We start from the raw sequence: 25061 nt of genomic DNA, 5'->3' as shown, positions 1-25061 counted from the left end.
TTACCTCAACTGCCTTATACAAGTGAAAAAAACAGACTCAAAAGCCTGTTGATTCTATGTGATTCTATTCACATTACATGCTGGAAAAGACCAAAATGTAAGAACAAAAACCAGATCAGAGGTTGCTTTGGACTGGAAGTAGGAGGAAGACTTGACTAAATTCACAAGGGAATTCTTAGGGATGGTGGAACTGTTCTGTATCTCAATTATGGTGACAGTTAAATAACTATTTGTTGAGACTCACAGAACTGTATACTTAAAATGGGTGATTTACTATACACAAATTTTATCTCAATAAAGCCAATGTTAAGAAATTTATTATCAGAGATAATGCTAATTATACAAGACCAAAATGGTCAGAAACATACTTTTTCATGAACATGCTAAAGAAAAATACAGTAACGACGGCAAAATTTCTTACTCCTTAAGTCTCTTATATGGTATTTTTATCATAAGTCTTACAAAGTAATACTGTACAGTATGTTTTGTTTTTATTATCTCAATGGTACATTAATATAAGTTTTTTAATGAGACAGCTTATTTAAAATATATTATCCAGTTAGATTTGACACCAAAAGCACAAACAACCGAAGAAAAATTAGATACACTAGATTTCAAAATTTAAAAATTTTGTGCTTCAAAGGACACTGTAAAGAAAATGAAGAGACAACCCTAATAATAGGAGAGGTATTTAGAAATCATATATGTGATAAGAGACTTGTATTTAAAATATATTAAAAAACATTTACTACTCAGTAATTTAAAAATTCCAATTTAAACAGTGGGCAGAGAATTTGATCAGACATTCTCCAAAGAAGATATACAAATGGCCAATAAACATATGAAAAGATGCTCAATATCTTTAGTTATCAGAGAAATGCAAATCAAAATGATTCAACCACCTCACATGGGCTATAACCAAAAAGATAATCTAACATGTGTTAGTAAGAATGTATAGAAAATGGAATCCTTGCACACTACTGGTGGAAATGTACAAATCATACAGCTAGTTGGAAAATAGTCAACAATTTTTCAAAAGGTTAAACACAGGGTTACTATATGATTCAATGATTCTACTCTAAGGTATATACTCAAGACAAATGAAAACATATGTCCACACAAAAACTTGTATGTTAATGTTCACAGAAGCATTATTCAAAATAGCCAAAAAGTGGAAATGACAGAAATGTCCATCAACTGATAAACAGATGCTTTATATCCATATAAGGGAATATTACTTTATAAAAAAGAATGAAGTATTGATATGTACTACGACATGGGTGAACCTCAAAAACATTCTTAAAAGATGTCAGTCACAAAATACCTCATATCGTATGATTCTACACATAGCATGTCCACGTGTCCAAAAGAGGCAAATCTACCAACAGAAAACAGATTAGAAGTTGCCTAGAGCCGGAGGGGACTGAGAGAAGACCGGGGGGTACAGTGGCTAAAGGGTATGGAGTGTCTTTTTTGGGGTGATGAAAATGTTCTAAGACTCATCATGGTGACAGCTACATAGTCCTTGAATATATTAGAAGCCACCGAACTGTATATTTCAAAAAGGTGATTCATACTGCATGTGAACTGTATTTCAATAAAGCTATTAAAAATATTCTTATAGGTGAAAGACTTTTTAGTAAATATTAACAAAATAACTGAACAAAAGTGGTGCCCACACAAACATGTAACTTCAATGTTTTATAGTATATTTAACATTAGGTCCAGAAAGCAAGCAAAATTATTACCTTTTCTACTGAAGACAGCTGTTGCTGTAATCCATCACATTTTTTATTCAGCTCTTCAAAAAGAGTTTTATATTTTTCTGTTTGAGACTGTTGCAAATTAATTGTTCGTTGCTGTCTCACACGATCTTCTTCAAAGTTTTTTATTTGAGACTTTAAATCCTGAATTTCATTTTCCTATATGTAGGAAATTATAGATTATATGAAAAAATGCAAAAGGTTTGGTATCACAACATAAAGCAGAAAACAAAATGGAGCGTCATATGATTTGAGATATTTATATACACTCCACAAAGAAAAACAAACTGCATTCCATTTTCATCCTCAAAAACGGAAGTCAGATGTTTTATTTTTATTTAATAGCTTACATTTGTAAATCTTATACAGAAAATTCTAACTGCTAACAAGTATTTAACTCTAGCTCAGAGAAAAATTCAACATCTCAAAATAGAATAAAATTCAGTATTTACATACAATTAATTCAAAATTTAACTGTAAATTACATCTCAATGAATACATTTTAAAAATAATTGAAACTGCTCCTAAAAATCTTTGAATATTAGAGAATTTATTTTGAGAGGTTTTTACCTTTTTATTGCATTCATATACAACATTATCCAATTCTTCCTGCATAACACGGAGTTTGGCCTTTAGAAATCTGTTCTGGGCTTCTGCAGATTTAAATAATTACATTTATTGTCTTTCACTGAATTTAAGATCAATTGCAAGACAGACCATTATTTTATGAGGAAAAACTGTGGAAGATGGGGAATTTATCAGAGATCCCTCTCTGCGAACACTAAAGACACTAAACACCCATACTATAAAGATAAATGAAAAACAAATCCACCCAACAGAGAGGAACTGTTCACATCTCAGCCTGAAACTGAGTAAAGAAAGAAAAAAACAACCAAAAACTCTCCTGAGAATCTGAACCACAATCCAGTACTCACATTAAGTCTGCAGATTCAATGTGTACTTTACCAACATGATTCAAAATACCTCAGTCAGAATTTAAAGGGGTTTCAGGCTGGTAATGTCCCTAGGTGTTTGGCAGAAACAAATATAAAACCTCTCTAGCAAAACTCAACTTCAATCTCAGCCATTGGGATTACAAAATACCAGTGACCACAACACATATCCCGATTTCACAGAAGTTAAAATGTAGTCTATGTGCTTAAGAAGCAAAGAAATACCTTACTGCTGAAGCTTTCTCCCACAGTCCCTAAGATCTACCTTTGGTATTTCATTGCTACCTAAAAATTTTTATTCAGTGATATCAGCAATAAATCTTTGATATTTCCAGAACTATATAAGTAAATAAAGTGAAAAATGAACTCAAAACTCACTCCATAATTCATTTGATCATTTATCTAAAAAATATCTATTAAGTCTCTGTAATGTCCCAGGCATAGTAGGGAAAAGACAAGCTTTGCCTTCATGGATCTTATCCTGAACAAACACTCTGAATTGTCTCTGAAGAGTCATTAGGATATATCCCAACAGAGCACAAAACATCTCCATACACACTTCCCACTCCAAAGCTCTTCTTACTAAATGCTCCCAGTGTTACCATGGAGCTAATTAATGGTGACTGGCTCTAACCTACCTAGACCTCTTTAGTCTCAAATCTCCCCTCAAGCCTCTCATGTACAGGATAGAAGGGAAATGATACATTTAAAAATGTGTAGTTTGCAGTAGCAGGTCTGCAAAGGAGGAAGGAGGAAGAATGGGAGAGCATGACTTGATCATCTCTTTCTCTCCCTCAACTAACCTCAGTGTCACAAAGGAGCTGAACGCTCTCACCTCTGCAGGCCCAGAGCATTAACTTCCCATGCCCATCTCCCTCTGACTTTAGTCCTAGAGAGCAGCATGTGCTACTAAGCTACTTTTGATCTTTTCCTCTTGCCTATATAGCTATTCAGGCAATCATATGGAGTAAGAGAAAACTCCCCCAGAAGGGGCGATACCTTGGCCAAATAGTCTGGAAAGGGAAGGCAGGGAGGCAAAGTGGCCAAGAGATGCTTCAGCAATAAAAAGGAAGTAGCAATTTAAGGTAGTTTGTACTGGTTCTATGTATCTAAAAGCAGGAATAATTCTAACAGGGCCATGGGTGACTGTGTCCTGAAGAACAGTCAAGGTGTGACCACTGTGTCCTTGAAGGCGTCTTGACAGAGACATAAAGGCAACTTCCTGCTTCACTTAACTTCTCTTCTGAAAAGTACCCCCAGAAAGCTTAGATAAGTCAGTAAATGTAATAAATTCATAAATAAGTTGCTCATTTATGACTAGCATGTAGCAAAATAATCATTACACATATAAATTGTTATGGTTTTCACAGAATCAACAGAATTTTAAAGATAATCTTATGACTATCTCATACAAACTGCTATATTTTGAAATGAGGAAATTGCTATTATAGAGAGGCTAAGTGACTTGAAGTCACAAATATAGTTCAGTACTAACCATGTTCAAATACAGGTAATTGTCTTATTCTGTTTATAAACACATGGGTAGCTCCTCACAAAATCAACAGTTCTAGAGGCATTACTGGTAACTAAATTCTGTTTTTAGATGATCTAAACTTAGTATTATTTTTCAAAGTGATATGCAGAGAATGAGTTTATAAGAAAGAAAATTACATTTACTAGAAAACTAATGTGATTATTTTAACTGATGCCACATCAACCATTCATTTATCCTTTGAACATGCAGTAAGTAAAATATAATATCAATAAATGAAAGAAATTCAAAGAAATACTGGATTTAAAAAATTATTTTAATGTGGGGCGCCTGGGTGACTCAGTTGGTTAAGCATCTCTTGACTCTGGCCATGATCTCAGAGTTGTGAGATGGAGCCCTGCGTTGGGATCTGCACTGGGCATGAAGCTTGCTTAAGATTCTCTCTCTCCTTCTCTTTTTGCCCCCCCCCAAATTATTTTAATGTTTTAATGATAAGCTATGGGGCATGTTAACCTTAGTTGCAATGTTATTAATGAAACTGATACCATATAGCCTTTTCTGTTTTTTTTTTAAAGATTTATTAAGGTGGGCAGGGCCAGGGAGAGAGAAAGAGTCTCAAGCAGACTCCCCTATGAGTGTGGAGTCTAACACAGGGCTCAATCCCAGCGCCCTGAGATCATGCCCTGAGCTGAAATCAAGAGTTGGTTCTTAACCAACTGAGCCATCCAGGCACCCTCCATATAGTCTTTTTCATTTTTACTTTTTATAATGGAAAATGTCAAACATATGTAAAAGTAGAGAGATTATATCAAAGAAAAAACCACTTTCCCATCACCCATATTCAACAATTACCGACTCAAAACCAATTTTATTTCACCTATAATTCCACTCAGTCTTCCTACCATCATGTCCCACTAGAGGATTTTTTAAACAAATGCAAGTTATCACAATACATTTTTTAAATGCAAAAAAAAATTGATCCTAAATACCTTTTTCTAAGTAACTGTGATATAAGGATAAAAAGAAAAGAAAGCTTACCTATTCCAATGTCGTTACTAACACCACAAAAAATATCATCATCTATACAATCAGGCAAACCTTCTTCCTCGAGTTGCCCTTCAATTTTGCTAATTGTTTTTGCAAGAGAAAAGTCTGAGAAATCCTCTGGAATAGCAACATCATTGGCAGTCTGTACATCAGAGTATTTCAACTTTATACTATAAATAAACACACACATATATGTACACATTCATATATTATATACAATGTCAATATATAAAGGAGATAGGACTTTTTTATTCAAATAACAAAGCAGATCAGAATTATTAATTTTAAACTTATGATAAAATCTACAATTGACACCTTCAAGGATGATATTATAAAAGACTTACTTGACTTTCAATTTTTATGAATCACACAGCTAACAGAGTTAGAGAAGGCTTATGAAGCCAGTTTGTCTAGACATTGCCTCCAAACAAGTAAACGTTAAAACTCAAGAGTGCTGAACTTAGCCTCCCAGGTCAAATCCATACTGTCGCTTTTATATTACACGCTGCTCAAGAATAACTACATAAATTGACATTGCTTCTAGCCATCATTCTGCAAACACTGAATAATACCTCTTAAGAAAAAAATTAGAGTGAACAGCTATTAGCTCAATCAAAATCAACTCGTTTTTTCCACCTAAAGAAACATAGCCCAACCAGAATCAAAGCCAACAAAAAAATTAGATTAGATTTTTTAAAAGATTTTATTTATTTATTTGACAGACAGAGATCACAAGTAGGCAGAAAGGCAAGCAGAGAAAGAGAGAGAGGAGGAAGCAGGCTCCCTGCTGAGCAGACAACCTGAAGCGGGGCTCGATCCCAGGACCCTGAGATCATGGCCAGAGCCAAAGGCAGAGGCTTAACCCACTGAGCCACCCAGGTGCCCCTAGATTTGATTTTCTTAACAAGGAAAGAAATATGAAATAAAAGTCACTAGTAAAGGCATTAAGGAATGGGCCAGCCCTAATCCATTAAGTTTATAGTTCTGAAAACCTTATTTTTAGCTTTTTACTTAAAGCCTAACTTACTTTTACAACATAAGCAAGGCCTTCAGAATTTTGTTCAGAAAAACAATCTTTTATTTAAAAAGTAATTTTGAAGTCTGAAAATAAGATAAGCAGTTCTGTTAGTTCTCTTTTCTTCTATTTTAGATTTATTTTCTCTTAATAATTGCTTCATTCTTTTTTCCTTCTTTTATTCAAAAAACAAAAAAGTTATTTAGCCAATTAAAAGACACAAACATTAACAAAGAGTTTTCTAGGAGTATAATGTAAATTATCATTTTGGGTAAGTTACACATTTAATAAAAAGAAGCTGGTTGGTATAATACATGGCATGTGTGACCTTCCTTTTTTAGGTCTCCTATTCTAAAGAGCATCTTGGTCCCCTTTACAACTTAAAATACTAAGAACAGTCTTGAATTATTTCTCACCAAAAACAACAGAATGTAAATTACAATGATATGATAGTCTTACTTAGAGCACACTAGATCATTCTGTATGTCAATATATGCAATAATGTACAGTGTTCTATTAAAAGCTCATAAAAGTACACTTGTCAGAGAAGGACACCTATGTTCTAGTCTAAGTTGTAAGAAAATATTTAACACTTAAAATTTTGAAATGTGGTGATTTTGCTTAAGAGAAAAACATGAAACATTTAGTAACTGTTATAAGACATTTCTGAGTAGAACATGTTTTAAATTATTCAATGCAGATAAGATAAACACAGTGTAAGGTATAAAAAGATCTGGAGAAACCAATAGAGCTTAATAATTAAAATGATGGTACTGTGAATCATCAAACTAAAAAAGGAAAATAATTTTAAAACTGTACTATACCTTGAATTTGTTTTTCTTCCTTTATTTGCAGAGCGCAGTTTGTTTGGAACCTTGTTTACTGCATCAACATTTTTGGTCTTTGGCTACATCAAAAGAATTAAATTACTGATTAATTAGATTCTAATCATTTGTCATGAAAAGCAATTTTGTAATATACAGAACTGTGAGTTTACTACACAGAAGAATTGCTATTTTCACGTTATTAATCAAATTATATTTTAAAGAATCCCAGAAATGTATAGCTGGAAAAGACCTAGATATCACTAGCACTAACAGATTCAATGATAAGGAAAATGAGCCTCCAAAATTCAAGGATATTCAGCTAGCTAGTGAACATTACACTGGATGTTCTGGCTCACAGAATTTAGTTCTCCTCACTGATCATTTCCCAGATTGACCCGCACATATACCATTCCATTGGCCTAGATCCCAGCAGGTGGGGAACTTGTAGATCCCAATTTGCCTAGCACCTGCAAGAGTGTTCTATCTATGCACTGTAAATATCTAAATGAATAAATAAACCTCTCAAATTACCACCTTTGTATAGAAATACTTTTCTTTTTTGGGTGGTGTATGTGGTAAATTTGGGCTTCAGAGAGAAAACTAAAAATGCTTAGGTTACAGATTCATTTTAATTAGAATTTTTTCCAATATATATCCAAACTGTTCAGTGAAAGTATGAGGCAAAAAAAAGCATTCAAATTTATTTTATGAGCAACATGAAGGCATCTAAGTATCAAGGCTTATACTCTATTTCTATAGTCATACTCCTCCGTTTTATTCTAAGAAAAGTCTAAAAAATAACCTAAACTCTACAGAATGTAATTATATTTATAGAAAGTTTAATTTTTTAAAAACATTTTATTTATTTATTTGAGAGCCCACAAGCAGGTGGAGCAGGAGGTAGAGAAAGAGGGAGAAGCAGGCTCCCCACTGAGCAGAGAGCCCAGCACAGGGCTTGATCCCAGGATGCTGGATCATGACCTGAGCTGAAGGCAGAGGCTTAACCAACTGAGCTACCCAGGTGCCTCAAAAGTTTGATTTCATACCTTAGTTTCTGAATGCAGATGAACTATCTCTTCAGACAACAGATCTCTACAGACCAAAAATAAACATTATACATTAATAATAGATGTTACTAAACAGAGACACAATAAAATTCAACAATAATTATATCTAAAAGGGAAAACAGATAATTGGCAAGTAGACATTTCTATGATTCTAGTTAAGCACATGTCAACTAATTTTGATAAGTGTCACAAACAAAAGTTTTTGGTTAAATAATTCACTTTTGAGAAGATATACTATGAGTATTTTTGTAGGGAAATAGAGCACAGATTTTAACAAATAAAAATCATAAGGAGTGATTATTGGTAACCCACAGGGATTATTGATTTTACAAAATGATTCACTACAAGGCTTTTAGTGTGAGCTCATCCAATGTTATCCTTTGAAATGTATTTAAGTACGTGGTCACTGTCTGTTTTCCCCATTACACTGTGAACTCCATGAGGGTAGGAATCATGTCTGCCTTGTTTGCTCTATGCCTAGTACTTGGCATGGTACCTAGCATATGAGCTCTTAAACGGTCACTGGGTATTTGTTAAATGCATGAATAAATGTATCTAAAATATAACTCATTTTTTTAACATTTCACATTCCTTTTTTATTGAAGTGTAATTGACATACAATAGCCTATTAGTTTCAGGTGTAAGTCATAGTGATTCAGTATTTTTATATATTACAAAATGGTCCCCACAACAAGTCTAGTTACCATCTCTTACCACATAAAGCTGTTATAGTATTACTGACTACATTCACTGGACTGTACATTACATTGCCATGACTAACTCATTACTGGAAGTTTGACCTCTAAAATACACTCCTTTTTGTGCAGTTTTCAAAATATGTTTTTATTTAAAACAAAGAGTGTTTATGGGGTCTTGCACTTTATGGCCCGTGGGCTGAATCCACCCACAACCATTCATTTCACATTCATTTTCTCACTGTAACAGCAAAGTTGAGTAGTTATGACAAAGACTGTAAAGCCCACAAATACAAAAATATTTATTATCTGGCTCTTTATTGGAAGAGTTTGCCTACACCTGATCAATTGTCTTGACTATCCCTATTACCTGTATTAGCATTTTTGAAAATCTACCATGTTACTATCTATTGTTGCTGTTAAAAACCAAAAAACCAAAACCAAAACAAAACCAAACAAACAAAAAAACTCCATCATATCCCCTGAGAATTCATAACCATAATAAGGACACAAAAACAAAATTACTTCCCATCATATGCCACCTACTCAACTAGTAATACATAAGTTATTTCAATATTAAACACAAACAGATACTTAGAGAGTATCATATACAACATTTTAAAGAACTAGAAATAGCTCTGGAAAGAAAAAAAGGCGGCTTTCAAAATACCTTAAAATTACAGACTTAATCATTCTCACATACAACATTAAAATGTTACCAAATCTCTGCTCAGCAGGGACCCTGCTACCCCCTCTGCCGGCCTCTCTGCCTACTTGTGATCTCTCTCTGTCAAATAAATAAATTTTTAAAAATAAAATAGAAAAATAAAGTTACCAACTTTTCTACAAATTTTAAGTGTCCTCTTTAATGGCCTTCATATCAAATTAGTATTTGCCACTTCCTTACTTTTCTGCATCTTCCACCTCCCATCCCCGATACACATATGTATCAGCCAAAAGACATTTAACGGTTATCAGTCTCCCTCAGGGTTAGGAGAGTGACATTATTTTGTCAGTGTAGTTCCATGAATAATGAACTAAAACACTGTATTCTACCTATTTTTGTTACACTTCTCCAGGAAAGGTTTGTGTGTAACATAGCAAATGATTTGTGTGGCAAATCTTGCTTCCAGCAGACTGAAGGATATGTATGTTATGCTATTAGGAAACGAGATTCTGGTTTCCTGACCATATTGTTTGGCAGAGTAACCTTGAATGTTGAAGATTTATTATAATATATACTGCCTGACCACCATCATTTACACAAATGATTGTTCTAAGCTAAAATGGATTGCCTCTTTACAGAATTACCTCCATCTTCAGCAACTTCCAACTAATAGTCAAGGGGCATGTTTCACGTGGTAAAATCCAGCTGTTCAAATAGTAGCATTTCTTTAAAAAGCCACCTGATCAAGGTAAACAGAGGTGTCATCACCACTCTGCACTTAAGGAAAATTTAGTGAAAGGAAACCAACAGATTTATTTTTATACTTGTGAAATCAGTCTCTCACTTGCTTCAATAGAATCTAGGGATTAACTGTTGTTACCATCATTTCAGTCTTTCACTTTACTTGATAAAATGTGTGCCTAATCTTTGTAATCCAAATTTTGGAATCTTAATAATTGCTAAACATCATTTGTCATAAAATATCAGAAAGCATTACATGTAATAAGGATATGTAGTTTCATATGTATAATGATATAAAAAATTTTAAATACACTCTTTTTAGATTTATAGTTCTATAAATGTTTTTAACGATTTATTCATTTTTAGAGAGCAAAAGAGGACGTAGGTAGGGGGAGGGGCAGGGGAACAGAAACTTTCAAGCAGACTCCCCACTGAGCAAGGAGCCAGATGAGGGGCTCAATCCCATAAGCCAAGAGATCATGACTGAGCAGAAACCAAGAGGACATGCAACCGACTGAACTACCCAGGCACCTCTACAGTTCTACAGATTTTTTTTAAGGTTTTATTTATTTGTCAGAGAGAGTGAGAGAGACAAAGACAGAGGGAACACAAGCAAGGGGAGTGGCAGGCAGGGGGAGAAGCAGGCTTCCCAGTTGAGCAAGGAGTCCAATGTGGAACTTGATCCCAGGACCTGGGATCATGACCTGAGCCGAAGGCAGGCACTTAACCCACTGAGCCATCCAGGCGTCCCAAACAATTCTGTAAATTTTAACAAATTTTATGGTCATGCAGCCACCACAGCAACCAAGACAGAGAATATTTCCATCATCTCCAAAAGTTCCGTTGTGACCCTTTGTAATTTCCTCCCCTCCATCACACACAGCCACTAATCAGATTCCGTTCCTATAGTTTTACCTTTTCCAAAATGTCAAATAAATGGAATACAGGGGGGAAAAGAGAGGCAACCCAACCAGAGAATAGACTTCTAACGCTAGAGAACATACTAATGGTTATTGGAGAGGAGGAAGGCAGGGGGATGGACTAAATGGGTGATGAGTATTAAGGAGGGCACTTGTGGTGAGCACTGAATGTTGTATATGTGATGAATCACTGAATTCTACACCTGAAATTAATATTACACTGTATGCTAACTGGATCTTAAATAAAAGCTCAAAAAACAAAACAACCCTTGAAAATAATGGAATCACACAGTACACATATGTTTTAATCTGTGTTCTTTCACTTAGCTTCCATGTTGTCACTGCATCAGTAGGTCACTGCTTTTTACTGCCAAGTAGTTCCATTGCATGGATATACCATAATCTGCGTATCCTATCTGTTCACCACTTGATAGCTGAGCTATTGCCAGTTTTTGGCAATTATGCATAAAAGTGCTATAAACATTCGCATACAGGTTTTCACTTGGACATGTGTCTTCACTTCCCTTGGGTAAATACCTAAAAGGGAACTGCTGGATCATATGCAGTACTTTTAAGTAAATAATGTCCCAATATTTCAAGTATGAGCTAAATATACTGCTGCTTAAGTAACACATTCCTTTTTTGTTTGTAAGCCCCGTAAGGTGTTAAACGTTCTATCCTGTTACAGCCTGCTTCTTCATCTTAGAAGACTGGGAGGACCTACAGCTGTTTTGAGATTTAAACAGTCACAGTTTCAGTCTATCATTCAAAGTTTATTAGTGGGCACAACTCCCCCCAAAATTAGTGGATTTCACATCTGATTCTGGTCAGTTCCATGTGCCATTACTCTAGCCACAGTTCCTTCCAAGACTATATTTCTTTATACTGAACATCTCACCCACTTTAATAATGGCTTACTTTGAGATTGTGAGGCTTCTATGGGGAGACTATACCTTTAGGCAGAGCTTTGCCCGGAGCCATTTTATCAAATTGGAAGTTTCACTAGGTGCCATTCAAAATGATCCTTGCCCTGAAGAACCTTAATCCATTATAAAGTTTTATTAATAGCATGAAGACCACATCTTTAGTCTCATCTTTGCTTCAAGGCTGAGCTTTAATAGACTTTTGTTCCTCAAAGACTTTCTCAATTTTATCTCGTAATTTTTTTGGTCGAAAAGCAGATAATCCTACAAAGCAACGGTAATCAAGACCATGTGGTACTGGCATAAGAACAGATATATAGATTAATGGAATAGAATTGGGAGTCCACAAATAAAACCACATGCCTCTGGCCAGCTAACTTCTGAAAGACTGGCAAGAGCATTCTGTGGGGAAAGAATACAACTAATAGTAACAGCACATCCTACTCATATTCTGTTTTCCAACCTCTTTCTCTGAGAGCACAAGTTCATTTGACATCTGTCCTGCCTTTACCAAAGGTGGCAGTTTTACTAAACCCATTGTCATGACATTAATAGTGCTTCTCTACCTTTCCTGCCTCCAGGATCAGTTTCCTTGCTGGCTACAACCTAACTACAAAACAAAAGCCACACTTTCCAAGTTTTTGTCATATGGCACCTGATTCTCAATACCAGTTGCTCTATTATTAGGATAAGTAGGAAATCAACCCCCAAATTTTGGTGGCAGTAAAGAGGGATAGAGAGCCCTTTTTTCCCCATAAGTTCCACATGGTCACCCAGAGACTAGGCTGGGAGGTTTCATCAACTACATTTTCACTGATCATGGCTGAGAAAGAGTCAGCTGGAGGTTCAAAATACAACTCCTATCTGCTGGCTTGGAAGAGAATAATCTGACTTTAGCTCATAGTAAGAGACTTAGAATGTAGACTAAACACCATTGCCTATGCTGTAGGATTTTATAGTAATATTCACACAGATCCTTTGTTTTCCTAAATACATCTTGATACCCTATTTTTTGGGAAGGTTTTATTAATTTATCAGAGAGACAGCCCAAGGAGGGGGCAGTGGCAGGCAGAGGGAGAAGCAGGCTCCCTGTCGAGCAAGTAGCCCAATGTGGGACTCAATTCCAAGACCCAAGGATCATGACCTGGGCCGAAGGCAGACACTTAACTGATTGAGCCACCCAGGCATCTTGACTCCTTTTTTTTGACATACCTGAAGTTCACATGAAATTCAAGGAAAAAAAGATCTATTTTATTTTTACTAACATTTTAATCTAATTTTCATATGAAATTTTAAAAGAAAGGTAGTATACTATTTAAGAACAGGTTCAGAAATCTTTACCAACTATGGTTTGCATCTCGGTGAAATCACATATAATCTATATATCCTTGGGCAAGCTACTGAGCTTTGCTAAGCTCCAATTACCTCATTTGTAAGATGAAGACAATAATATTTGTATCAAAATAATACTTCGAGGACTAAATGACATAAAGTAGGTAAAGGGTTTACATCATGTCTGGTTCATATAAGCCTTGATTCTATTAGTATATTATATATTACATTATTTTTCATTAGTATATTATATATTAAATAGATTTCTAATACATGCAAAAAAGACTTTACATGACAAAAGATCCACATACATCATCCAAAAATGGTGTTTTGAGAATTTAAGTTACTTACCTTAAACTGCAATTCTCTTCCTTTTCATAGGATTTAATTTGTGTTGAAACCGGCCTTGATTGTACTTCTTGGTGATCTCTCTAGTTAAATGAATAAAGATAAATAATATAGAGAGAAACCACAAAACCAGGATATTGTCAAGTCCCTTTCTGATCATTAATCATTTCAGAGTTGTCCACAGCTTCCATGAAATCAAGGCGTAGAACTCAAATGCTATGTATGGTATGAGTATAAGGTCTGTAACAATGTAGTTTCACCTTTCATTCATTCTGGATTCAGAAAGTCAATTCTAAGGGAAAAATGTATCAATGCCTTTATCTGATCTTATCAACCTCCTGCTTGCCCACTACATCAGTCTTCCAATTTGTGTTAACACACAAAGGAAATTAGACTCACAAGAAATTAGAGCATAAGTTCATTTAATGGGTGGAAAAACTTGTCTTAAATTGGGCAAAGCTCAATTTTTTTTTTTTAAAGAGAGAGAGAATGCACTTGGGTGGGGGCAGAGGGGGAGGAGCAGAGGGAGAGAGAGAATCTTAAGGACGCTCCACACCCAGTGCAGAGGCCAACGCAGGGCTCGATCTCACAACCCTGACATTATGACCTGAGTAGAAATCAAGAGTCAGGTGCTTAACTGACTGAGCCACCCATGCCCCAGAGAGCATCAATGTGAAGACCATGAAGCACTAAAGCACCAAGAGCACTAAGAGTGAAAGCTTTTGGCAATGATACTGAAGTGAACTAAAGTGAAAATGAGTGAACAAAAATTCAATGCAGCAAAGTTATATCCATTAGCTTCCGTGGGGCAGGAATGTCCTCTCCCTTTACCCCACACTTCCCAGGCTTCTACCCTACTCTTTTAGGAAGTGGAAAGGGAATCATCCTTATTAGAGGATTCTCGGAGCAGAATGTATAATGAGTCCTTCATTCTCCTCTAACACTGGGTTTGTTAATTATTTTCCTGCTCTTTGACACTGGCAAAAACTAAAAGATATAATAAAAATTTATTATTTATTCTATTTTTATTTTTTATTTTTATTAACATATATTGTATTATTTGCCCCAGGGATACAGGTCTGTGAATCATTAGGCTTACACATTTCACAGGACTCATCATAGCACATATCCTTCCCAATGTAAAAATTTATTTTTAATAAAATATTTGATTATAAATGAAACTAGCAAATCTGTAACCATTATCTATATTACCTGAAATATTCTTATTACAAAACTAACAAATAATGATGGATCTGTAAAAGGCATTAAAACAAATTTTTGCCTATTTTTCACTACCACCTCCAAGGAGGATGGGTGGAGAATTTAAAAGAAAAAAATATAATTTTTTAGGGTAAAAAAGTAAAAATTGAAAAAAGTTTGAAAACAGCTACTTTCTTTGTCTAAGGAATACTACTATAGCCTATCAATAAATAATGGGAATGCTAATTCTTAAATTGCTGCTTAAAGTTGGAACAACCAATCTGGCAGCCAGAATGGGGCAAAATATACTGACTTTGTCTAGTGATATAACTTCACTACATTTTTTTCTAACTATAAATCTGACTAGTCTAGCCCTAAAAATTTGAATTAAATCCAACTGCAGAATTTAAGAAACAAATTATCATGAGTATTAGTGATAATTGTTATCCTTTATTCAACTTTTGTCCTGAGCCCATTTTATGTCTAACCTTACTGAATTACCAGCATTTATTCTATACATCTACTCTCAAATATTAATTTTAAAGTAGTGGGAAAGATTATTAAATATCAATGTTCTTACTAATTAGATGGTTGGGACATCTAAATGGAAAACACTTTTTCAGTGGCTTTTAGGAAATGTGTGCATATCAGAAACACAAGTGCATATATGCATCTATTCATATATTCATATTCAATCTGTGATAATTCATTGACCTAAAAATGTATGCTTTGGGCACTTTAGAAAGTTAAAAAAAAACTAGCACTCGTAGGAAATAAATAATAATCGTGCATTCACTTACTATTACTTCCTCAGCTTGTCGAACCAGATCAGCTGTTTTTGCCTCTAATTCTGCATTCAAGCGCCTAAAAGCAAAAAATAATTTAGTATTTGAGATATACTGAAGATTCTAACAAAAATAAAAGTAATTAAATTTCAATAACTACACTTTAACTGATCGAGAAATGCCAAAACATTCACATGACCTTTTTACTCTAAAATTACCATTACTATTAGAACACTTACCTCCAACTCATGATCTTTTGTGGTAGAAATTCAAACACTAACTCTTGGTCTCTGGCCCTCACTTCAAGTGTAATGATTTATTTGGGTAGAATAAATTGGGTAGGTTGAATTCAGTTCCACTATTCATCTTCATGGGATTAACTCCAAATGGGGGCAGGAATGAGGCAGGATGGGGGAGAGGCCTACTTTGGTGTGGGGGTGTTGCTGCAACTGGGGAGGTAAATCTGGGGTTTAGTGAGCAGGGCTAATGTGGCCCACATCTCAGTTACTTCAGTATCAGCTTCAGAAACAAAGGTGCTTGTTTGAACCACCACCTGCCACTCCTTTTCCTCCCCTCTATCTATTTGGAAGCTGGCAAAGAACAGGAGTACTATATGGCCCAACTTGAATGGAAGAATGGCAGTATCACTAAAGGAAATGGTTTTTAAAGATAAAATTGCTCATAATCCTATCACCATCATCTAAATGTTCCTATTTTTCATATCCCTTCTAATTTTCACCTATACTATGTTTTCCCATACTAATATAGAAGGAATTGTTTAGCTCTGCATAATCTATAATCCATGCATTAAACAGCTAAACAATATTGTAATGAGTTGCACTTAATATAATGTACTCAACTGTTCCTACTGTCAAAGTCCTTTTTTCACTTTTAAAGGTTAACATGATAGTAAACATCTTCAACAGCAAAAAACTTTTGAGTTTTACTCATAGCTCACATTTCTAGACCATCTAGGCTCTTTTGAAATTATATGAAAGGAACACGTAGAGCAATTTTTAAAACATCTTGTTTTACTTAAATAGGTGAGTCAGAAATAACAAAAATCACTGACAATCCCCACTCCCAGGGGGAAAAAAAAGTAACACTATATCCCTTCTTAAAACAGCCTAATGTTCTAAGAAATATTTTACATCTTAGGATGAGTTAATCAAAAGAAAAATATTTAATAAAGACTTGAAGTTGCAGTTAATATGCCATTACTTTATTTTTCGTATTCCCTTAACAAGAATCACAAGAACTTAAATAGAAGCTTCTGGTCAATACAGTATTCTGAGGTGACACAGAACACTATTCTGCTTCAAACCAATGGACGTGTTGGATAAAATGTAATGTAGGAAATACTGCTAATCTCCAGCTCAGGCAAGGGAAATACCCTGGCACTAAAAATAAAGCAGCAACTCAAAGTGAGAGCAGTAAACAGGAACAGAAGCCAAAAGTATCTAACAGCTAAAAACTGATGCATGTGTGGGAGTCATGAAAGGCTACACCTGTGAAACACAGACTACAAAAACACCCCTAACCTTAGGTAAACGGAAATGAAACTGGAGCCTTGGGTGGAAAAGACTCTTGTGAGCAAACACAGCAAATTCATTTACTCAGATGGTATAGAGACCCTATGCCAAATTTTAGTACAGAAAGCCACACCAAAACCACACCACACCAAAACTCTGATAAGCCCGGAAAAGTAAATGTGAAATCAACCTACAAGGACACTTACCTAGAATATATGGAACTCTCTCAGAAAGCAAAGCCTGCTAAAAATGACTTCACAAAGACAACAAATTGCATAAAGAAAGCAATCACGGAGGCAGAGAATTAGTAAACACAACAAAATTTAGACCACAGTAACAGGATCATCTAAATCTAAAAATCTATTTTTAAAAGATTTTTAAATCAGCATTTTTCATTTGCCCACTCCCTCAAAAGCAGGAATAGAAACCATTAGGCAAGAAGAAGTATTTATTACAAAAGAACACTGAATTTAGAAAAGAACCAAACAGAATTACATAAATGAAAAACATAATCATTGCACTTAAAAACTCAAACTCAATGGATACACTGAACAATACCATGAACTGGAAAGGAAATGAGTGAGAAGACAGGAGAAAATTCACCTAAAGGAGATAGAGAAACAAAAAGATAAAAAAATAAAAGAGGTTAACATGCATTGAAGAGAGACTATAGGACAAAGACAGATGTCTAATTACCTAATAGAAGTTGCAGAAGGAAATTCCATAGAAGAAGGGAATGTCAATAATGAATACTGAGAGTTTTCTTAAATTGAGGAAAGATATGAATCTCAAGTAGAATTAAGAAAACAGGGCGCCTGGCTGGCCCAGTTGGTAGAGCATGTGACTCTTGATTTTGGGATTGTAGGTATGAGCCCCGCACTGCACGTAGAGATTACTTAGAAATTACATCTTTAAAAAAAGAGAGAGAGAAAGAAAGAAAACAAGCCCACACCTGTATACATCATAGTGAAATAGCAGAGCTTCAATGACAAAAATAATCTTCAAGTTACCGAAGGAATTATTATAAAAGAACCAAGAAAAATAGTCTACTGGCATTATGTTCTAAAAACCTAAGATGGTTTTTCAACATCTCTAGATTCCAATGGACAAATAAGTGTTATCTTTAATGGACTGGGGAGGAAGAAAACAGACCATTTAAAATCCTATGTGCAGCAGGGTACCTGGGTGGCTCAGTGGGATAAAATCCTATGTGCAGCAAAACTCATTGAAAAATAAATGTCATGTAACAAAATTTTCAGAAAAGAGCAGACTCAAAAGTAATGAAGGGTCTATACTTCGGGAAGGAAGAAGCTGAACCTGCAAAAAAAATCATGATGAGGAAAAAAACCTGAAAATATGATAAATCCAAATTAGTACATAATATAAAAATGTTAATGATAACCTGGATAAACAGGAAGTAAATCATTACCTAACCTAACAGATGGGAAAACCAAGTTCAAGTATTTTAAGAGCCTTCCAAACCAGAAAAAGAAAAATAAAAATATAGCAAAAATTCCATCAATCCAACAGAAAACAGAAAAAATAAAGAAAAGCGGTAGTAAAAAGAAAACACAAAAAATAAGATTGCTCAAATAACTTCAAATTAATAACCCAATAATATAAATAAACTCACCTATCAGAAGGCAGAAATGATTAGACAGGACATAAAAAGGATGCTGTTAAAGCTAAATGACATAAGAAGCTTGTAAATAAAGGAATAAAAAAAATGGCTGTGAATAGTAAGGAAAAGAAGAATTCATCTAAAAGATTTAAGTAAATCAAGCAATATAGCATCCAAGCAAAAATGGACACAATTATAAGGGGAATTTTTAAAACTACAGTTATAGTTTATTTTAATTCACCTCTAATAGGAATCAGCAGAGCTAGCAGGGAAAAAGGTGAGGATACTGATGTTATGGACAGCCAAATTAATTGGCTTGAGCTAAGAGATTCATCAAATAGTAAATATCCTTCCTATGAAGAATACGTGAACATTTACAAAAGTTGACTATGTACTGCTCACAAGTTTCAATATATTTTTAAAAATCAGTAGTAAATAATTCTCTGATCATAGTGCAATTAAAAATAAATTTAGAATAACAAAAATAAAACAAGCAAATACCCAATATGCTTGGGAACTAACAAAACTCCTAAATAACCACAACGAAAATCATAAATTATTTAAAACTAAATAACCACAAAAGAAATACATATCAAAACAGCTCCTGAAATACAAATAAGCTGTAGTTGGAGAGAAATTTACAGAAATTAAATGTATTTATTAAAAAATAAGAAAAAACTAAAAAACAAAATAAAAGTAAACTAAATATAAATTAGAACTAAACTAAAAAGTAAAAAAAAAATCCACCATAATTAGAAGAGCTAAAGTCCAATGAAGTTTTAAAAAACTACATAGATTAGCAACAAAATCAAAAGCTAGTTCTCTGAAAAGACCAATAAAATAAACCTTCCAGCAAGATGGATAAAAAGACAAAAGTAAATAATACTGGAAAGCTTCAAAAAGATGTGTATAAGGTTACAGACAAGACTTAAAACTTATAAGGTATACACACACACACACACAGGAATATTATTCAGTCATAAAAAAAAGAATGAAATCTTGCCCTTTGCAAGATCTGGATGGAGCTAGACAGTATTGTGCTAAGTGAAATTAAGTCAGTTAGAGAAAGACAAATATCACATGATTTCTCTCATATGTGGAATTTAAGAAACAAAACAAATAAGCAAACAGGAGAAAAAGAGAGAAAGAGAAACCAAGAAACAGATTCTTAACCAGAGGGGAGGGCGTGGGAGGATGGGTGAAACAGGTGATGGGGATGAAGAAGTACAATTGTTGTGATGAGCACCAGGTGATATATGGAATTGATGAATCACTATATTGTGAACCTGAAATGAATATAACACTGTATGCTAACTATACTGGAATTTCAAAAAGCATTAACTATTATTAAAATGAAAAAAATTAGCATATTAGAGCATATTTATGCTATTACCTTTTAAAACCTACATGAAGTGGACATTTTTCTAGAAAACTATCAAATAACCAAAATTTATTCTGGAAGCATTAGTACATTTAAACAAATGAATAATCTTTAATGAAACTGAATTGATAGGCAAAAAAATTCTATCCAAAAAATACATCATACTCAATTTCACAATTTTAACCAAAATGTAGATGATCCCTGGTTACAAAACGCTTCCAAGAACAGAAAAAATAAAAAAGGAAAACTATTCGGTTATTTCATGCGACTAGGAGAATAATCAGAAGGAAAAGAACAAGATAGAAGTATAAGGCCAATCTCACTTTTGTTCAAAGATGCGAAAAACCTATATAAAGTTATAGCAATCAAATCCAGCAGTCTTTAAAGGAAAATTAAAAATCTGCTTGGTAGTTCAATATATTAAAACATTAAATGTGTGTGTGTGTGTGTGTGTGTGTGTGTGTGTGAGGGACAGGGCATTTAATCACCTAAATTAATTTGGGAAAAAAGTTTTGATGAGATTTAACATTCATTCAAAATAGGAATTAAAGGAAATAATGTCCTTGTAAATTGTAAATGTAATTGTAAATGTAATTGGCATTTATGGGCATGGGCTATAGGGAGGGGTGGGGCTTGCCCTATCAGCTATCAGGACATTTAAAACAGATGTCACATAGTCTTATTGTTTAGCTTTCAGGTTTTAGAACATAGGCATGAAACATGGAAAACCTACTGACTTGAGCCATCAGCATATTCTGTAATCTATCCTTTCAGTGATTATTTCCTCCAAATATTCGACAAGAGCTGATTATAGAAGATTTTGGATTGGGATTCCCAAGAAGTGCTGTGTTCTGCTGAATGAAGACATCCCATATATGCTTACTACCAAGAACATATGGCTTAATACTCTCTTATTAACTCATTTCTGCCTACAAGAATGGCCAGACATTTTACTCTTCTGCATGGCACAGAAGTAGTCTACAGTTTCAGGCTGAGCCTGGGAGCTCCTCTGTTCATATATGCCTCAGATCTGCACACCCCAGTAAAGATAAAAGAACAAGTAACAACTGGCCACCTTTACCACAAAATGATTTCTGCTGAAATAGAATAGATTCTGTAGATGTCTTTAAGATGATTTTAAGCAGGACCATAACAACACACCAGAGCCAGGTGCAAAATATACCCTTAAGTAAGTAAATTGATTTAACCTAACCAGTGCAGGCATTTGGTGCTATCTGGTATATGGTAAAGAAAATAACCATTTGTGGTTGGGCAAGCTAATTCAGACCTGAGCAAGGACAAGAGATCAGTTGCTTAGATACACTTTTGAGCTCATTTTATTAAAAAGACTCATTTAATTAAGTAGAGGAGAATTATTATCTTCCTATTTGCGATGGCAAATTAACAATTGCCTAGTTTATCAAAAGACAGTACAGTTCCATTTTAACTTTAAATATGCTTTAGTTTCGGGACGCCTGGGTGGCTCAGTTGGTTAAGCAGCTGCCTTCGGCTCGGGTCATGATCCCAGCGTCCTGGGATCGAGTCCCACATCGGGCTCCTTGCTCAGCAGGGAGCCTGCTTCTCCCTCTGCCTCTGCCTGCCATTCTGTCTGCCTGTGCTTGCTCTCTCCCCCTCTCTCTCTCTGATAAAAAAAAAATATATATGCTTTAGTTTTATAAAATAAGATAAAAGCAGAGAGGGAAGCAAAGCATAAGAGATTCTTAAATATAGAGAACAAACAGGTTTGCTGGAGGGGACGGGCTAGGTGGGGGGATGGGCACTAAGGAGGGCACTTGTTGAGATGAGCATTGGGTGTTACGTGTAAGTGATGAATCACTAAATTCTATTCCTGAAAGCAATACTACACTGTATGTTAACTAACTTGAATTTAAAAAAGAGTAAACTGGTCACCTGTTTAGTGCCCAGTTTAGTGGTTCAGTGGGTTAAAGCCTCTGCTCAGGTCATGATCCGGGAGTCCTCAGCTTGAGCCCCGCATCTGGCTCTCTGCTCCGCAGGGAGCCTGCTTCCTCCTCTCTCTATGCCTGCCTACCTGTGTCTAACAAATAAATAAATAAAATCTTTTAAAATAATTTAAAAAATAAAAATAAAAAAGAGTAAATTGGTCAGAAAATAAAAATAAATATGCTTTAAGTATAGATCATGTGGTAACTTTATGTTAAACAATATGAAGTAGTGCTACAATGTTTCTCAAATTTTAATTTAAATTAGGTAAATTATAAAGAAAATGAGTTGTTAAAATAAGGGTATTTTATAAGGGTATATGCAATGACAATAGACTTGGCCTCTGACTTGAAGAATTTACAGACCAGTGGAGGAAACAGACAAAAAGTACACTAACAAATTAATGTGTAACCATTATGCTAACTGCAAAGAATATGAAGTCAGTAAAAAAAGAGTAACTAGGAAGCTTAACATAATTCAGGAAGACCACGCTTAGCATTACAGGTGGAAGGCTGGAGTATGACTGCCCTCAAGGGAAAAGCCTGAGAAACTCAGAAGGCCTCTGAGGCAAAAAAAGAGAGGGCACCAGATCAAACAAGACACAGGAGTCAGATCTAACCGACTTACTAAAGTGCAGCAGGGAACCACTGCAAAGTTTCAGGCAAAAAACTGACTTGATCAAATTAAATGATTACTCTGGTTTCTGTGCGAAAACTGTGGGATGAAGAGGGAAATAGTCCAAGAACGAAAGCACGTGTTGTCAGAATAGGTGTAATTACACTGAAAGACGAGAAGGAAAGGACAGCCTCCTACCACCACCAATGTGGAGAGAACGGGAATGCCAACCGCACGGAGGAGGAGTACGCTTTCAGTTTAGAAACCAAGCCTAGGAGAAAGTCACAAAATTAAACTTCCAAGAGCTCCCAATTAAATGGGTTTTCTTGAACTGGAAACTATTTGGCAATTCCTGCTAGCCAAATCACCTCTAGCAGTATCATTTTGCTGATGAACACGTTTACTTGGGCTAAATTTTCACCCCTTTCAAACACCTAAGAAGTGAGCTAAGAAGAGATGAAGACGAGCGAACAGGATGTTGAAAGGAGAACGAACAGTGAGGGATCCCAAATACCCAGTCAGTCACCACGAAAGTACTTGTAAGCAACCTCATTTGGGTAAAAGAAAGAAGGAAAAACTGAACGGCCTAATTTCTTACTTATATTCTTCCTCCCTGGCTAGGAGGTCCCGTCCAGACGCTGCAGGTTGCTGAACGCGCGGCGGGAGCGGAGCGCCTGAAACGCTCCGTCTCTGTAAAAGAGAAAGAGACTTTCAGACCCGAATTTAAATGAGGTCCCGCGTTCTCTGGCCGGCTAAGAAGCTGGTCGCTACCCCGGAGTCTGTTTGAACTGACCCGAGGACCAACACTTCGCCCCGCCATCTTTCGGGACCACGGACGCTGTAACCGAGGCAACGAGCGCATCTTCCCGCGAGATTTATCACATCCCGGACAGCACAGCGCCTTGAGCCCAGACTCCAAACTCTCCTGGGCTCTCGGCGGAGAGCCGCTTGAGGATGGGGTGGGGCCTGGGGGCAGGGGAGTGGGCGGACCGCGGGACTGTGGGCGGAAAGGGCGACCGCACCTGTGCACTGCCCCAGTAACCAGAGAAGCCTCCCCGGTGCTTCCGCTTGGAAATTCTTAAAGCTGGGGTTGGAAAGGTTTCAACCAAGGCAGGCAGATTCGTTTCTAAAACTCTGTAAGAAGCTAGCTAGTAAAGCCTCTACTCTTGTGCTTTTCCAAATATATTGACCACTTCGACCTCCATCTGTTGTTGCTGTTGTTGTTTAAACGAACTCTTCGTTGGAATTCTAAGTTTTAATTTCTCACATTTATTTATAGCATGATTAAGGGCTCGGTCTCTCAAATCAGTCATCCTAAGTTCAGGTTGTAGGACCTAACAAGGTCCTGGCTCTGCCACTTACTAGTTGTTTAGTCTTGGGAAAATCACTCTGTATCTTGGCTACTTCACCTACAGTATGGGGGTAAGAATAGTGGCCATCTCATAGAGTTACTAGGAGAAGTGAATTCATGATTAGGATTGTGGCTGAAACACAGTAAGTGGTTAAATTTCCCAGCTCTTTTGGGATAAAATTGAGAGCTCAGAAGTAAACCTTCACATTTAGGGTGGTAGCCTTAAAAGATAAGACTGTTTTATTTTAGGAAAAATGGGTTTATTTGGGAATAGCAGAGAACTGCAATCTGGAACAAGTAAACTGAAGCAGAACTATAGGCCAAGTCCACGGAACAAAAGCGAGAACTGCTCTCATACAGGAAAGGGGGATGTTGAGAAAGCTATTACAAACAACAGTCCATTGACATAAACTGGGAGTTTGCAGTATAATGGCTTTCCATTGGCTGAGCAGTGACAGCCTCTTATTGGCTGGGCTGTTGCCAAAGTATGAGGAACACTCTTCCTCCTACTGGGATAGTAAAGAATATCCACGTGCAAGTAGGCCTCTTCCTGTTGGAATTTGAGAGCTCCCCCTACTGGTCTCCTGACTCCATTCTAAACAAAGTTTCCTTTTATTAATTTTCACAAAAGTTAACATTTGGCAAGGGTGCCAAGACCATTCAGTGGGAGAAAGAATAATGTCAACCAATGGCACTGGGATGAGTGGATATGCACATGAGAAAGAATGAAATTAGACCCCTACCTCACAATGGGTATAACAACTGGCACAAATTGGATCAAAGACCTAATCTTAGATAATACTATAAAACTCTTCAAAGAAACC

The 25061-nt window shown here is 35.7% G+C and overlaps 1 protein-coding gene across 4 annotated transcripts in view; it reads right to left on the bottom strand.

The window, feature by feature from the left end:
* Positions 1-23829, bottom strand: part of TEX9 (testis expressed 9) — an 83531-nt gene extending 59702 nt beyond the window's left edge. For all 4 annotated transcript variants that reach the window (XM_059180599.1, XM_059180602.1, XM_059180601.1 and 1 more), the window contains exons 1-9: positions 23680-23829; positions 23485-23576; positions 15791-15854; positions 13794-13873; positions 8144-8189; positions 7095-7177; positions 5247-5425; positions 2334-2416; positions 1749-1922 (exon numbers count right to left, since the gene is read on the bottom strand). In XM_059180599.1, coding sequence (XP_059036582.1) covers positions 1749-1922; positions 2334-2416; positions 5247-5425; positions 7095-7177; positions 8144-8189; positions 13794-13873; positions 15791-15854; positions 23485-23576; positions 23680-23748 — 870 coding nt within the window. In that variant the 5' untranslated portion in view covers positions 23749-23829. The remainder of the gene's footprint in view (positions 1-1748; positions 1923-2333; positions 2417-5246; positions 5426-7094; positions 7178-8143; positions 8190-13793; positions 13874-15790; positions 15855-23484; positions 23577-23679) is intronic.
* Between the last annotated feature and the right edge of the window lie 1232 nt (positions 23830-25061).

This window comes from Mustela lutreola, chromosome 7 (genome assembly GCF_030435805.1).
Source record: "Mustela lutreola isolate mMusLut2 chromosome 7, mMusLut2.pri, whole genome shotgun sequence".
In the NCBI taxonomy this organism is placed as follows: domain Eukaryota; kingdom Metazoa; phylum Chordata; class Mammalia; order Carnivora; family Mustelidae; genus Mustela; species Mustela lutreola.
The sequence above is the reverse complement of the archived record's forward strand: the minus strand, read 5'-3'. Positions and strand labels throughout refer to the sequence as shown.